Here is a 17,766-nt window from a genome sequence, read left to right on the forward strand (position 1 = left end):
CAAAGTTGGAAAGTTCATACTTGATTACAATGGTAGTCAGGACTGTGAGGGGGGAAAAAAAAAAAGACCGTGAGGTATTTACAGAAGAACAAATATATAGATGAATGGAAAACAAGACAGTTCAAAAATAAATCTATACATTGGAGCACCTGGCTGACTCGGTTGAGCACCTGACTCTTGATTTCGGCTCAGGTCATGATCCCAGGGTCATGTAATCAAGCCCTGCATTGGGCTCCACACTCAGTGTGGAGCCTGCTTAAGCTTCTCTCTCCCTCTGCCCCTCTCCCCTGTTCATGCACTTTCTTTCTAAAAAAATATAATAAAATAAATAAACATATACATTAATGTTCAATTTATTTTTGACAAGGGTGCCATGACAATTTAATGGGAGAAGAGTATTCTTTTCAATAAATAGTATTGGGACAACTGAATATCATCCCAAAAGACATCCAGTTGCATGCCAAATTGGATAGGATAAAAAAAAAAAAAGTGGACTCCTACCTCACACCATATAAAAAAACTAACTGAAAATACATCCAAGAACTAAATTTAAGAGGAAAAACTATAAAACAGAAGAAACACAGGCATAAATCTTCGAGGCCTAGAATTAAGCAATAATTTTGTACATACGGCACAAACAGCACAAGGAACAAAAGAAAAAAAAACAAATTGGACCTAATCAAAATTTAAAACATCTGTGCTTTAGAAGACACCACCAAGAAAGTGAAAAGACAAACCATGAAATTACAGAAAATATTGGTAAATCCTATATATAAGGGATTGGTACCCAGAACACATACAGAACTCATAACAGTAACAAAACAAGTAGCCCAATTAAACACAGGCAAATAATTTTAATAGACATTTCTCCAAAAAAGATATAAGTGCTCAATAAACATGGGAAACAAAGCTCAACCTTATTCATGTTTGAGTAATGCAAGTCAAAACCACAATGCAATACCACTTCATACCCATTAGGATATAATCAAAGAAACACACAGTATCGATTGTTGGCTAGAATGTGGAAAAAGTAGATAGAACCTGCACACATTGTTGGTAGCAAAGTATAATGCTTTGGTGCTGCCCCTTTGGAAAACAGTCGAGCAGTTCCTCAAACTGTTGAAAACAGAATTACTACATAAATAGGCAATTCCACTTCTACGTAGAATGGACACACAAGACAAATAAGAACACGTCTACACAAAAACTTGTGTTTGATTGTCTACGGCAGCATTATTCACAGTAGCCAAAAAATGGAAACCTAAATATACATCAACTGATGAATGGATTTTTAAAAAGTGGTACATCCATTCTAGGAACTATTATTTGGCCATAAAAAGAAATGAAGTACTGATACATGCTCCAACAGGGATAAACCTTAAAAACATTATGCTAAGTGAAAGAAATCAGACATATAAGACCACATATTCAATGATTCCATTTATATTAAATGTCTCAAATAGGCAAATCCATAAAGCAAATAGATTTGTGGTTGCCAGGGGCTACTGTAGGGGAAATTGGGAGAGTGAATGCTACAGTGTGTTGGATTTTCGAGGGGTGGTAATAATGTTCTAACATTAGACAGAGGTGACAGTTGCATAAACTCTATGTATACACTAAAAACACTGAACTTTCCACTTTAAAAGATCGAGTTTTATGGCACGTGAATTACCCGTCTCAGCAGTAAACGTGTGTATGTGTATATAAATATTTGAGTCTTTCCTAAGTCAAAATTCCTTACAAGTAAAACAAATGTCTCTTAGAAATGCTAACTACTTTAAAATGTTTTAAACAAACATTTAAACATTTAATCTTGAAAACAATAAACTTAGCTGTTTCAAATACAATGCACAAAGTCTCATGAATATTCTCAATATAGCAGAACTTGATGGGAGTCTACAAACCAACTATAAGTGGTGTATGAAAAACAGTAATACTTACAGAATGTTCTTGCTTACTACAGAGACTACAAAAACATAAGCAAACCATTCTCTTTCAAAATCAGCCTTGAAATACCACTCACCAAGTATACTGCTCTCTGGAAAAAGGTTGTGGTCTCCAGGATTTTGTGCATTGTGATGGTTTCCAACTCATCAGGATCTAGCTGTTCCTTTTCAAAGGGCATTCCGTTGAACAGAACAACAGGCAGTGGACCAACCCCAGTCTGCTCATAGTAGCCTCTCGCTTCCTGAAACACAAGGGACCACAAACAACGTGTTTTGTCCTTTGTGAGACAAACAGAACAAAGCATATTTTTCATACATACGTGTGCTAACAAAAAAAGCAAAATCAACAGAAATATAGTTACCAAGAAATAACTAAAAATATTTTAAAAATGTCAGAAGTGACATAGTTAATATCCTACTGGGTAATCTGGAATTGAATTATTGAGTTTTTGTAAAACCACAAAACCTTGCCAATTAGAAAGTGATTTGGGGGTGAGGGTACTTTGAAGCTGTCCAGGCTACCAAACCTTAATTACATATACTATAGCTAAGATTGTAAAAACACACCCTTTAACAACGATGGAGACACTGTATCTTGGCTATCCAAAGCAGTAGCCACTAACCACATGTAACTACTGAGCACCTAAAATTAATTAATTTCCATTTTAAAAGCCACATGTGAGAAAAAAAAAGCCACATGTGGCTAGAGGCTACATAATGCGCAGCACAATGACAGACTGCTGTAAATTATGAGTGCTCCTGTGCAGACAGCCTGAGATGAAATATTTACACTCCAATCTAAATTAAAGAGGATCCGTGTCATTAACAAAGAAATTACACTTTTAAAAAACAAGGCTGATGGGAAGACAGTGCTTAAAAATTGCTCCATAATATACTAAACCTCATCTTCTTCTAAGACAAAAGAGGTTCCTTTCCGGGGAAATGCCAGGCCAACAAAAAGGCAAACAAGCCTACAATGAAGAGTCTTCTCTGATTGTCAATATAGGTTCATTCCCCCTAGATATCAACCACAGACCCAAGACTAGCTGGCCAGAGTAAAACCCACATTACTACGCAAGATGTAAAAAGCATTCCTTAAAACATTCTTGTTAGACATCTTTTAACTGATACTTTCTGAAAATAGTAGAATTATATATAGCCTCTATTGTAGATATCACAAATAGAAAAGTACTTCAGCTGGATAACTGGTAATCAGCAGCAGCAACAGACTGGTTAGTTTCTAATCAGATCTGGCCACAGTAGTATCTGATGGGACAGACTTACCAGATGGACTCTGATATGGCACAAGGAGAAAGGCCTTCTAGGTTCATTTCTGACATTTCTATCTACCATAGTATAAACTTTTAAAATTTACACTTACAAAATTCTTACCATGTTAATTCTGTTCTTTGATGTCTCAACTATTTCGAAGATATTCATCAAAAACTCAATTCTAATATACTCTGAGTTTTGAAAATAATCCCCCCAACAAAACAAAACAAAACAAAACAACACCCACATTATAACTCTAAGCGACAATAAGTGACACTGGTTTTCTCTGGAAATGGCAACTAAGTGAAAATCAGGAGAGGGACATGTTTTGACTATATACCTTCTTTCCTGCAAAGCATAAATAACTTACCAGACCAAATAACAGAATGTAGCCTAATTACCAAAAAGCCAAACTTAAAAAAATACATATGAGAAGTTCTATCAATAACTAAAAATGTTAATTATAAATAATTTTAAAACCTTAATAATTACAGGTAAGGTCTTATGAATGAGCTATTCAAATGGTAACAGATTAATAAGGACCCAGAGTTAACATGCCAAATGCAAAACGTCTTTATGTATAAGGTAGAAATTAAATATCACTATCTTACTAGCTTGAAAGATACAAATATACACCTATAGACTATCTTATCTTCAGTTTATAAATTCTACTTTAATTGTACTGCCTAGTTTTAAAAATAATTACAACTTTCAAATACACAGAGGATATCATAGCTTCAGATTTATAACAAAAGATACAGAAATTTATAAGTGTAGTAACAACTGCTAAATGAAATCATTCCTCCTTTAAAAAACTTTCAAAAGAAACTTCTCTTGGGTTTTTTCATATGCAGAGGTACAACTCCTACACTTTTGAAAATCTTATTAATCATTAGATTCTTAGGACTTCTGGGAATCTCACAACATCCCTGTCATGAAAGTATATGTTTACCCAAGCAGCTGGGAAATTAAGAGGCATAAATACAAAGAAGATGATCTGCTTACATGGGAAGGGCCTCTAATCAGTTATTTTCTTGGAAAAGAACCAAGTCTAAGGAAATTACTGAGGAGCTAGGTCTGTTATACATTTATTTGACTCCTCAGTAAAATCAAGATTTCAACACATGTGAAAAATATCCTTTTTCCCAATATGTCTAATATTTTTCAAGAAAATACAATCATCCACAATAAAAAGACAATTATATACTGCTTTTTCGTAGGATGAGAGAAAATTAAAGTGAAACGTTTTCCAGGTGGGGGGATGGGTGAACAGAATCACTTATGATGAGCGCCAAGTAATGTATAGAATTGTTGAACCATTATATTGTACACCTGAAGCTAATATAATACTGTATGTTAATTACACTTGAATTAAAAAATTTGGAGGCACCTGAGTGGCTCAGTTGGTTGAGCATCCAACTTCGGCTCAGGTTATGATCTCGTGGTTCATGAGTTCAAGGCCCACATCAGGCTCTCTGCTGTCAGCACAGAGCCTGCTTTGGATCCTCTATTCCCCTCTCTGACCCTCCCCACTTGTGCTCTCTCAAAAATAAATAAAACATTAAAGACAAATTTTTTAAAAAAACAACATAAGATCTAATGTTAACGTGGTAAAAAGCAAGCAAGCACATTGGGAGAAAATCCAGCATTTCTCTAAGGGAAAAAAAATAATAAAGCTAGACATTTTCCAAATGTAAAATAGGAGAAAACTTCATGAACTCCCTCAATTCTTTGGTATTACCAAAGTGGTCCTTCTTTTATTTCACCTATTCTTTTTTTACAGAGTGCTACTCTTGCTGTTTGTGTCTATCTGGAAAATCACTGGGTACCACATCAGTTTTATTTGATTTTAAAAACCACATAAGGCAACTGAGTGAACGGAAGAATGCAATACAACAATGGGATGCTCTTCAGCCCTCAGTAGATCTCATGACCAGTTGCAACCCAAAACCTGGCCTGAGACACCTTAAAACAAGGGGACTGAACACTAAAGCAGAAGTGACATCAGTATTGTGGCTGAACAGGACATCCCTCATTGGTGGCCCCCAATCCTGAACAACAATTTGGTATCTATCCACAACGAAAGTGCCTTTGTGGAAGCCTTGGAATCCAGCACCATATGCCAAGGAAACCAGAAGAAGGCTCACCCACCTGAGCATCAGGTAACAGGTATACAGACTTCAACCCTAGCTGTGGACCCTACGTTGGTTCATTAACTGGCTCCACCTTCTCCCAGCCATAGTGTGAGGAGCCCTAGAAAAAACTGTCTTAAACAATCACCTTCAGACAAGACAGTCTTTGTGTAAGTCCAGGTTTCCAGCACAGAAGTTCCAATACACCACTCGAGAAAAAAAAAAATGAGATTGGATGCACTGGAGAAGAAGATCCACCCTCCGCCAAAGGAGCAAGAGAGATCTACTGGGCCCATGATTTCTCCTGTAGGGGTAACAGAACAAGTGAGCAAACACTCAACTTCCCCAGCTATATGGGACATTGCCAAAGAGGCTCATTTCTCTCTCACCCCATCGAGAGTACTCAATTGTGAGCTGCGTGACTGAGAGTAGAAAGACACTGGGGGAGGGCTGCAGACAGTACTCTCAGAAAGCATTTAAAGGGGATGGATCCTAGGGCGCCTGGATGACTCAGTCGGTTAAGCGTCCACCTTTGGCTCAGATCTCATGCTTCATGGGTTTGAGCCCTGCATCAGGCTCTGTGCTGACAGCTTGGAGCTTGGAGCCTGCTTCAGATTTTGTGTCTCCCTCTCTCTCTGCTCCTCCCCCACTCGCACTCTGTCTCTCTCTCAGAAATAAATAAACATTCAAAAATAAAAAAATAAAGGGGATGGATCCCAATTACTCTATCACGGACTCGCATCAAGAAGCCACCCATGAGCTACTGTGGACACTTCATCCACAGATCCCACCAAATGGCTACAGGCAGACACTCACAGCACTCGGCTCACCTCACCCACACTCACCCTCCCCCTGTAGCCAGCTCCATGTGTATGCTCCTGACAGTGTTGGCAAGAGTGAATTTTGCCAGATGGCTAGGGAGCAAGCACAGAAAGCCAGCCCAAACACGTGGGCCAGAGACAGACAAAATACATGAGCTTTAGGGCCACCCTGGGGAAAATAAAAGAAAGGCAGTCAGCACCCAGCCTTGGGCACTGTAGAATTGAGAAGTCACACATGCTTAAGAATTCTGTACAAGAAAGAACAAGTATGGAGCATATGTATCCACAGATGGCCTAAGAAAGCCTCAGAATTCCTAGCAGGTCTGACAGAAAGTACTTCTCTCCCAAAGGCAGTTAGTAAAGACTGCAGGAGATGACTGCTATCTCAAATGCAAAGAAAGCAACACAAAACTACAAGGAACATCAAGAAAGCGTGATAGCATCAAAGGATTGCAATAATCTTTCAGTAACCAATTTCAAAGAAATAGATATTTGTGATTTACCCAATAAAGAATTCAAAAAAATTGTTTAAAGGGAAATTCAATTACCTACAAGAAAACACAGGAAGATAATTCAACAACAACAAAAAACCACAAACAAAATCACAAGTTTAGCAAGAAGAGAGAGAAATCAGAAATCAGGGGCACCTGGGTGGCTTAGTCGGTTAAGCATCCGACTTCAGCTCAGGTCATGATCTCACGGTCCATGAGTTCGAGCCCCACGTCGGGCTCTGTGCTGACAGCTCAGAGCCTGGAGCCTGCTTTGGATTCTGTGTCTCCCTCTCTCTCTGACCCTCCCCCATTCATGCTCTGTCTCTGTCTCAAAAATAAATAAACATTAAAAAAAATTTAAAAAAAAAGAAGAGAGAGAAATCATAAAAAAAGAACCAAACAGATACTCTGGAGCCAAAGAATACAACAAATGAAAGGAAAAATGAAATACCATTAATATCAGAATAGATCAGTGCTCGCTTCGGCAGCACACACTAAAATTGGAACGATGCAGAGATTAGCATGGCCCTACACAAGGATGACACTCAAATTTGTGATGCATTCCAGATTTTTCTGAGATACCACCTCACACCAGTCAGAGTAGTTTAAATGAACAAATCAGGAGACTATAGATGCTGGTGAGGATGTGGAGAAACAGGAACCCTTTGCACTATTGGTGGAAATGCAAACTGGTGCAGCCGCTCTGGAAAACAGTGCGGAGGTTCCTCAAAAAATTAAAAATAGATCTACCCTATGACCCAGCAATAGCACTGCTAGGAATTTACCCAAGGGATACAGGAACGCTGATGCACAGAGGCACATGTACCCCAATGCCCAATGTTTATAGCAGCACTTTCAACAATAGCCAAATTATGGAAAGAGCCTAAATGTCCATCAACTGGTGAATGGATAAAGAAGATGTGGTTTATATACATAACAGAATACTACCTGGCAATGAGAAAGAATGAAACCATGTCATCTGCAGCAACATGGATGGAACCGGAAAGTATTATGCTGAGTAAAATAAGTCAGTCAGAGGACAGATACCATGTTTTCACTCATATGTGGAACTTGAGAAACTTAACAGAAGACCATGGGGGAAGGGAAAGGAAAAAATAGTTACAGAGAGGGAGGCAAACCATAAGAGACTCTTAAATACAGAGAACAAACTGAGGGTAGGTGGGGGAGTGAGGGGGGTGGGGGAGAGGGGAAAATGGGTGATGGGCATCGAGGACGGCAGTTGTTGGGATGAGCACTGGGTGTTATATGTAAGCCAATTTGACAATAAATTCTATTCATAATAAAAATAAATAAATAAAATTTAAGCAAAAAAAAAACAAAAACAGTATCAGACTAGATCAGGGGTACCTGGGTGGTTCAGTCAGTTAAGCATCCAACGCTTGATTTCAGCTCAGGTCATGATCTCATGGCTCGTGAGTTCAAGCCCCACATTGGGCTCTGTGCTAACAGCTCAGAGCAAAAAGTCTGCTTCGGATTCTCTGTCTCCCTCTCTGCCTCTCCCCTGCTCAGGCTCTATCCCTCTCTCAAAAATAAACAAACATTGGGGCGCCTGGGTGGCGCAGTCGGTTAAGCGTCCGACTTCAGCCAGGTCACGATCTCACGGTCCGTGAGTTCGAGCCCCGCGTCAGGCTCTGGGCTGATGGCTCAGAGCCTGGAGCCTGTTTCCGGTTCTGTGCTCCCTCTCTCTCTGCCCCTCCCCCGTTCATGCTCTGTCTCTCTCTCTCTGTCCCAAAAATAAATAAAAAAAAAAACGTTGAAAAAAATTAAAAAAAAAAAAACAAAAAAAAAAATAAACAAACATTAAGAAGAAAGCTTTTAAAAAAAAAAAAAAGCTTATTTAAAGAAATAATGGCTGAGAACTCCCCAAATCTAGGGAAAGATTTGATCAAGTTCATGACGCTTATAGGTCACCAAATAAAATCAACTTAAAGAAATCCTCTGCAAGATACATCATAATAATAAAACTGTCAAAAATCAAAGACAAAGATAGAATCTTGAAAGCAGCAAAAGAAAACATGCTTCCCTTACCAGGGAAGGCTCGGAGCAGATTTCTCAAAAGAAACCTTCCCAACCACAAAAGAGTGGGATGATACCAAAGTGCTGAAAGATAAATACTGCTAACCAAGAACACACTACCTGGCAGAGTTATCCTTTAGAAATTAAGGAGAGGTAAAGACTTTTCCCAAACAGAAGGTGAGATACTTCAGCACCACTAAACCTGTCTTACAAGACATGGTGAAAGGAGTTGTTTAAGCTGAAATGAAAGATGATTAACTAGTGACATAAAAACACACAAAAATATACAACACACTGGTAAAGGTAGGTATATAGTCAAATTAAGAATATTCTATGGGCGCCTGGGTGGCTCAGTTGGTTAAGCGTCTGACTTTGGCCCAGGTCATGATCCCACAGTTAGTGAGTTCGAGCTCCACATTGGGCTCTCTGCTGTCAGCAAGAAGCCTGCTTCAGATCCCCTGCCTCTCTCTCTGCCTCTCTCCCCTGCTCACGCTCACGTTCTCTCTCTCAAAAACAAACAAACCAAAAAGAATATTCTAATAACCGCTGGGTTAACCACTTAATAACTCTAATATAAAAGTTAAAGGGCAAAAGTATTAAGAATAACGATAGCTATAATACTTGGTTAAGGAATACACAACATAAAAAGAGATAAACTGTGGCATCAAAAACAGAAACCAGGAGGGGTGCCTGGGTGGCTGTCAGCTGAGCAACCAACTCCTGATTTTGGCTCAGAAAATGATTTCACAGTTCACGAGATCGAGTCCCACATGGGGTTCCTCACTAAGCATGGTGCCTACTTGGGATTCTCTCTCTCTCCCTCTGTCTCTGCCCCTCCCCCGCCTCTCGAAAAAAAAATAAACTTAAAAAAAAATCAAATGGGGAAGGAGTAAAAAAGGGTAGAGTCTTTGTATGCAATCAAAGTTGTTACCTGCATAAAACAGACACTATATCTATAAGATGTTTTACGTAAGCCTCATAGTTCTTGCTAAATAGTGTTTTGTTCAATCCCTCTAAAACCTGGAACAACTTAGAATAGATCTCTTAACCAAACTCAACTAACCAAGTTAATAGCAACAAATACTAGCTAATAAAGCACGCTGACATCTAACTCTAGTGAGCTACTCTCTAGAATGCACACACTTTTCTCCCCTCATTTGGGCTAAATGTTTACCAAAGATCAGATATATCTGTTCCCAAGCCAAATATTTTTCTCAGTTAGATAACATCATTCAATATTATGCAACCAATAAAATATGATTACAAAAAGAAAAAGCTGGTCTCCTCAAGAAAACAAATCAAATGACTAGAAATTCAAAAAGATGACAGGCTAAAAATAAGTGATGCTAAACTAGATGTGGGTAAGACTACTATAAAAGACTTGGGAGGGAGATTATAAAAATCTAGAAGAATTCTGTACCCAGATGAAAAAGAAAGTATAAACAATTCATTATGAGTACAGTTTCTAAAAGGATCACAACTCAGATCTCCAAACAAAAGAACCAAAGGCCTTGTCAAAAGTAAAAAAAAAAAAAAAAAAAAAAAGTTGGTAAATAAATACACTTTGTTTTAAATCAAAACATCTCAGGGGCGCCTGGGTGGCTCAGTCAGTTAAGTGTCCAACTTTGGCTCAGGTCATGATCTCACAGTTCGTGGGTTCGAGCCCTGCATTGGGCTCTGTGCTGACAGCTCAGAGCCTGGAGTCTGCTTCAGATTCTGTCTCCCTCTCTTTCTGCCCCTCCCCTGCTCGCTCTTTGTTTCTCTCTCTCTCTGTCAAAAATAAATAAACATTAAAAAAAAATTTTTTTAAATAAAACATCTCAGAAATATATTTTGATTTCTTGCCTGCACATTTATTTTCAATAAACCGACTACCTTGTTTCTGCTTGCGATAAAGGTCCTTTTACTGTATTTCATGTCTCACAAGAAATAGTATTATTTTTAAATAAAAATTTAAAATATTTCCCTATATCTTTATTACCACACTTTGCCATTCTGTTTATTGTATTCCTAAATATATTTTTATCTTTAGCCTAAACAACTAAATAAATGATACACATCAATAGGATACATCATAACCTGCTAAGCATGCATTATATATTTCTAATAGCTTTTATGTGGAACATATATCACAAAGTACTACCACTGCACTGCGAAAAAGAAATTTGTTTTTCAATTTAATAGTTAACATGCCAGCTAAAAATCAATTATATCTTTACAAAATTGAAATATAAACTTCATTTGCAAACACAGACAAGTGACCTGGTTTTTAAACTGTTAAATGAGAAGTACCTAAATACTTTTACTACCTTTTTTAATTACAATTCCCCCCAAAAAAGAGATAAGGAAAATATAGCATTGTGGTCCAATGAGAAGTGCCAAAGCAGTTCTTACCTTCCGATTCTGATCATAAGCAGAGTCAATCCCCAAAATGCTATTCACTTCAACATACGGATACTTCTTTTCCAGGACACTGACCACATGTTCAACTTTTACTTTTTCTCCAGTCCTTACTTTGTTATAGATCTGAAGAAAGAAAAACCGGGTAACCCCCACACTTTTAAATCCAAATTTCAGAATGTTTATTACAAAAGATTTCTGAATATAGAGAAACATGGCTACTTTTCTTAAAAGGTCATATGGAACATATTAGCAATCCCTTTTTCATATACTTCTTTAAGATGCCTTCTCATATTAGAAACTATATATTCTTAAAATGATCCAATCAGTTCATACATAAAGGCCCAAATGTAGAGTGGCTCAGCTGGTTAAGCAACCGACTTTGGCTCAGGTCATGATCTCATACTTTGTGAGTTCGAGCCCCACATTGGACTCTGTGCTGACAGCTCAGAGCCTGGAGCCTGCTTTGGATTCTGTATCTCCCTCTCCTTCTCTGCCCCTCCCCCACTCATGCTCTGTCTCTCTCTCTCTCAAAATTAATTACACATTAAAAAAATTTTTAATGTGTTGGGGCGCCTGGGTGGCGCAGTCGGTTAAGCGTCCGACTTCAGCCAGGTCACGATCTCGCGGTCCATGAGTTCGAGCCCCGCGTCGGGCTCTGGGCTGATGGCTCAGAGCCCGGAGCCTGTTTCTGATTCTGTGTCTCCCTCTCTCTATGCCCCTCCCCCGTTCATGCTCTGTCTCTCTCTGTCCCAAAAATAAATAAACGTTGAAAAAAAAAAAAATTTTTTTTAAAAAAAATTTTTAATGTGTTAATTTTTTTTTTAATCTGAATACCTTTACATAATCCTTGAAATAAGAACTTATGGCCATCATGTTTAGGGGGATAAGTTATAAAATACATGCAGCAAAAATCCTTGTTTTTAAAAAGCAGATATAGGGGCGCCTGGGTGGCGCAGTCGGTTAAGTGTCCGACTTCAGCCAGGTCACGATCTCGCGGTCCGGGAGTTCGAGCCCCGCGTCGGGCTCTGGGCTGATGGCTCAGAGCCTGGAGCCTGTTTCCGATTCTGTGTCTCCCTCTCTCTCTGCCCCTCCCCCGTTCATGCTCTGTCTCTCTCTGTCCCAAAAATGAATAAACGTTGAAAAAAAAATTAAAAAAAAAAAGCAGATATAAAACAAATAACAACACAACTATGTCTTTATATAGTTAAACACCTAGAAGGATATAAGACAACCTTTTAATAGTGGTTGCCTTTAAGGAACAGGATTAGAGAGGGGAGAGAGAGAAATTTTAAATCGATTCACTTTAATAATATTTTCAAAAATTATTTACAATGAACATAAAATTTTTGTTGTTGCAATTAAAAATAAACAAAAAGAGGGGCGCCTGGGTGGCGCAGTCGGTTAAGCGTCCGACTTCAGCCAGGTCACGATCTCGCGGTCCGGGAGTTCGAGCCCCGCGTCAGGCTCTGGGCTGATGGCTCGGAGCCTGGAGCCTGTTTCCGATTCTGTGTCTCCCTCTCTCTCTGCCCCTCCCCCGTTCATGCTCTGTCTCTTTCTGTCCCAAAAACAAATAAACATTGAAAAAAAAAATTTTTTTAATAAACAAAAAGAAATAAAAACTCATATTATCCTTTCCTTCATAGACACAGATATTGGCGGGAGGTGGGAGGCACAATTTTAAAAAACAGATGCTAAAACACATCCTCAACAACTTCTGAACTTCTTTCTTTCGTTCTTTCTTTCTCTTTTTCTCTTTCTTTCTTTCTTTCTTTTTCTTTCTCTGTAGCCCCACTGCTAAGCACCCCTCGCTATCACTTCTCAGAGATCCCAACAACAGCCCACCAACCAGTATCCCTGCCACTTTCTCTACCCTTGGTCAGACCCATGGTACATACATGCACCAGAACGTTTTTATCTGGAGTTTAATCCTCTGCAATCTGGACACTCATGGCCTGGCCTGGTAGCCTCAGTGGCTAGGTTCCCCTTTCAGCTCTGCTCAAGCCCCAGGGAATTGACAACAGGGAATTACTACCTCCGATTTGCAGCCATCATTCAACTCACTCCTGTTTTTCCTCCTGCACTCAGCTAGGACCACTTCCCACTCCACAACCAGGACATCCCTAGTGGAGGGAGTCCTGGTGTTGCTAGGGTGAGCTATGCTTAAACCATCTGCGTGGTCGTGTCCCCCACCACACCGTAAGGGCTTTGAGGACAGGGGTGAAGTCTTACACTTCTCTGTATCCCTTGCAGCTAGTACCAGGCCTGGGAAATGGTGAGTCTTCAATAGATGATAGTCAGATAAATATATGAACATTTTAATAAAAAATGCTCTGGACTGAATCTCTAAACAACAAACATAAAAAATAGCATGCTGACATCATGTTTATAGGTTAAAAAAAGGTGAAATGCTTTAAAGATGGTTTTCTAATAATTATTACTAACCTATAAGCAAAACAATTGTTACTTGTAAGTTTTTTATATATTCAAAACCAGGAAAAAAAATGAGAGAGTTCCTTGTTTGAACTTGAGCAATTATCTTAAGTATATATAAAAATCAGGGCATTTCAGAGTTTCCAAGGTAAAAAAAAAATAGAGAAAATAGACAGTTAGAATTTATGATTTGAATATTAAATTATCATAAAGAACTTAGAGGGGAAAAGCAAACATTTTTTTAAACAAGCAAAGAACATCACATTTACCAAAAAAAATTAGTGACTTCAAATTACCAAAAGTCAGAAGACTAAGATACCTTAGTAGGGCTCCTAAGGAATCTATCTTAGTTGAAACCACAGCAGTCTATTATGAACACTGGTGAATCAGTAAAGGCAACTCCTTAAATATAAAATATGAAGTTTGCAAGAATAATTTATCATACTTCTTCACAGAAATATAAAATCCTCTTAACTCATACTATTTCTTAGACGAAGTTAGATTAAGAAAATTATTCGCCATTTTGATTGAAAACATACATGTATCAGAGTTTGGAAGGCATGATAATCGTCCACTTCTTGGGCAACATAATTATACGCTCTCAGAATAGCCACTCCAGCATCTTGCATCCCATCAACATCTTCAGAGTCATTAACCACAAAGATTAAACCAATTCTGGGGAAGAGGGGGAAGGGCAAAAAGAAGAAAAAGAAACTTATCTCAAAAATGCAACTGGTTAAAAGGAATGGCATCTCTGATTCTCATTCACATACTGCAGCTTCCTCCAATGAAAACCTCCTCTACTGAAAAGCATGGTTCACATCCTACTCTAATATGGCGGGTAAAGGCACTCATCACTTGCAGAATAAAAGCAGGTTCCCAAAGGTGGCTTAGACTGTTCAACTGTTAAAGCACACTGTTCTCACACAGTGAAATGAGGCCTTCACTAATGTGAAGGGTTTTGATAGTTTTAGATGGAGACTTTATGGTTTTTAAAGAAAAATTAGAGGAAATGAATGTTTTCAGAATGTGAAAATCTATAAAAAGGGGGGAGTGGATTTTGAGATTTAACATAGACAATATGAAAAATGTGAAAATGTTTACTATTATCCATCGGCAAAAAGCTACAACCAAGGTTCATGTTTATCACAATTTAAATTTTAGATTAAAGGAAAGAACCACAAAAAGATACATTACACATCCACAAAGTGGCCAAAAATAAAATAAGATTAAAAATAAACCCAAAAGCCTTTCACTGGCCCATACAGAAGTCAAAGCCTACATACTGGAGCAAAACCAACAGAAGTGAGAACAGACAGTCTATTAACAAAGGGTGCTGGAAAAACTGGACACATTCACAGTGCAAAAACACAAATCTATACAGAGACCTTATACCTCTCACAAAAAATTAACTCAAAATGGACCATAAACATGAATGTAAAACACAGAACTACAAAATTCCTAGAAAAGAACACAGAAAACTTAGGTGATCTTAAGTGGGCAATGACTTACTAGAACTAACAGCAAAGACAGGATCCATGACAAGACAAAAAAAAAAAACAAAAAAAAAAAAAGGGGGAGCTAAACTTCATTGAAATGAAGAACTTCTGCCCTGTGAAAGAAACTGTGAAAGAAGAGAATGAAGACAAGCCACAGACAGACAGAAAACCTGTGAGAAACACATATCTGACAAAGGACAGATATCCAAAATATACAAAGAACTCTTCACACTCCACAATAAAAAGTTGAAAACCAGGCAAAAGATCGGAATTGGCGCCTCAGCAAACAAGGCACAGAGTTGGCAAATAAGCATAAAAAAAGACGCTTGACATGTCATTTGGGAATTTCAGAATAAAATCACAATGAGATACCACTACACACCTATTAGAAAAGCTAACACCCAAAACGTTGACAACACCAAATTCTGGAGAGAATGTAGAGCTCATTATAGGAACTCTTATTCATTGCTGGTAAGAACGCAAAGTAGCACAACCACTTTGGAAGACAGCGTGGCAATTTCTTATAAAATGAAATATACTTTTTACCCTAAGATAAAGCAATCACGCCCCTTGGTATTTACCCAAATGAGCTGAAAGCTTATATCCACACAAAAACCTGCACACAGATGTCTATAGCAGTTTTCTTCATTAATGCCCAAACTTGGAAGCAATCAGGATGTCTATCAATAGGTGAATGGATTAAATAAACAAACAAAACTATAGTACATCTACATAATGGAATATTATTTGGCAATAAAAATAAATGATCTAGGGGTGCCTGGGTGGCTCAGTTGGTTGAGTGGCTGACTCTTGATTTCAGCTTTAGTCATGACCTCACGACCATAAGATCAAGCCCTGAGTCAGGCTCCACGCTGGGCATGGAGCCTGCTTAAGATTCTTTCCCCCTCTCTTCATCCCTCCCCCACTTCTGCTTTTTCTCTCTCTCAAAATAAATAAACATTTAAAAAAGAAAGAAAGAATCAAGCTACAAAAAGACATGAACAAACCTTATAATCATACTGCTAAATGAAAAAAAAAAGCCAATCTAATAAGTTACCTACATCATGAGTCTGGGAAAGGCAAAATAATGGAGACAGTAAAAAAAAACCAGTGGTTGCCAGTGCCTGAGAGGGAAGAACAAACAGGTAGGGCACAGGAGACTTGGAGGGCAATGAAACTATTCTGTATGATTACATGATGGTGGAAACATGTCATCACACGCTTGTCAAACCCATGGAATATACAATGTAAACAATGAACCCTAATGTAAGCTATGAACTTTAGTTAATAATAATGTATTAATACCAGTTAATTAGCTAACACTGCTCTAAAAAATACGAAGTCTATTAAAAAGAGAAAAAGGTAAAGCCTAAAAACAGAAGAAGAAAATACACATATCAAACATTCTGCTCTCCTGAGGTATGTGGACAGTGTGTGTATATGTAGATGGTAGTGGCAAGAGAGTTTGTTTATAGATGAAAATTGTTTTTGTTTTTTAAAATCTCACTTGTAACAGAAATCACATGAGGATTGACCTGTTAATTCTTATGAAAACAAAAATAAGGGCTAAGTATCTCCTCACAAAGGAATTCCCCTTTCCAAGTTTCCAATTTTTAGAAAGGGCATCAGAGTTTTTCTGTTAGCTAGGCCCTAAAATGCAGACTTCTGTTTCTCTCAGGCCCAGTTTCTCATCAAGTACCACTAGGGAGTCTCCCAGATTTGTCCGCTCCTCTCCTCAGCCCCTGTCAATGCCCTGGTATACCACATCAACGCAGACAAAGACTAAAACAACAGCCACTCTGCCTTGGGTCTCTCCACCAACCGAACAAGCATGCTTCCCTACTGCCTGTGAGTTAAGTGACTTCTCACCTACCTTTGCAACGTGAAGGCCTCATTCCCTCTTCTTGTTCCTCAATGCAATTCAATAAATATTTACTTAATGCTCACTGTGTACATGGGCCAACTTCTGTGTTCTTTTATTTCCCTTTTAACCAAAATACACCTCTGTCTGTAATCTAGTAGTTTAGTCCTCCATCAAACCAGGGGGTATTCATGTTTTACATGAAAAATCTCACTAAACAAAAATCTCTGCTTTTCCATCAAAAAACCCCTCTATTTTCTTCAAAGCCTAACTGAAATCCGACTGTTCCATGAAACCTTTGTCCCTCCCAAATGTCTTAGTTCATAATCATTTGTTTCCCTGAAATCCTAAAGCACTTATGACCAGGACACAACCTAGCCCCTGATCAAATATCTTCTTAAAGAGTCTGGAAGTACGCACGGTATTTTTTTCAAGAAGGTAGGAACACAGCTTAGATACTATCCACAGCATTTAGCTCAGTGCTGCATACAGAACACACATTTGTTAGCTAGACTTTTCTTCTCTATTTTCATGTTTTCTAAGAATTCAAATTTTTGTCAGCACATAAAATTCCCAGACATTATTTGGAATGTAAGTAAAAATATCTTAGTATGTATATGTAAAAGCCTTAAAAAACTGGTCTTAAAAAGCACAGTGAAAAACCCACCCATTCAAGTACCCTGTTGGTAGATTTGGCAACACAAGTGAAATAAATGTGTCTGCATCTACAAAAGGCTGTATGCACATTTAGTTCTTGTCAGTCTAACAAAAGTTATTGGCAAAACTCTTTATCTCCACCGAAAGGGGAAATAGGCCCTGTCATGTGGACACTTACCTAGGAAAACTCCCTTCCACTGGGAAGCAAGATGAGACC

General features: G+C 38.3%; 1 protein-coding gene and 1 pseudogene across 2 annotated transcripts in view; one reads left to right on the forward strand and one right to left on the reverse strand.

The window, feature by feature from the left end:
• Nucleotides 1-17,766, reverse strand: part of UGGT1 (UDP-glucose glycoprotein glucosyltransferase 1) — a 112,698-nt gene that overhangs the window by 58,390 nt on the left and 36,542 nt on the right. For both annotated transcript variants that reach the window (XM_030324169.1, XM_030324168.1), the window contains exons 16-18: nt 14,072-14,207; nt 11,094-11,225; nt 2,024-2,188 (exon numbers count right to left, since the gene is read on the reverse strand). In XM_030324169.1, the coding sequence (XP_030180029.1) occupies nt 2,024-2,188; nt 11,094-11,225; nt 14,072-14,207 (433 nt within the window). The remainder of the gene's footprint in view (nt 1-2,023; nt 2,189-11,093; nt 11,226-14,071; nt 14,208-17,766) is intronic.
• LOC115522551 lies at nt 7,137-7,235 on the forward strand (annotated as a pseudogene).

The sequence above is a fragment of the Lynx canadensis genome, chromosome C1, assembly GCF_007474595.2.
Source record: "Lynx canadensis isolate LIC74 chromosome C1, mLynCan4.pri.v2, whole genome shotgun sequence".
NCBI lineage: Eukaryota > Metazoa > Chordata > Mammalia > Carnivora > Felidae > Lynx > Lynx canadensis.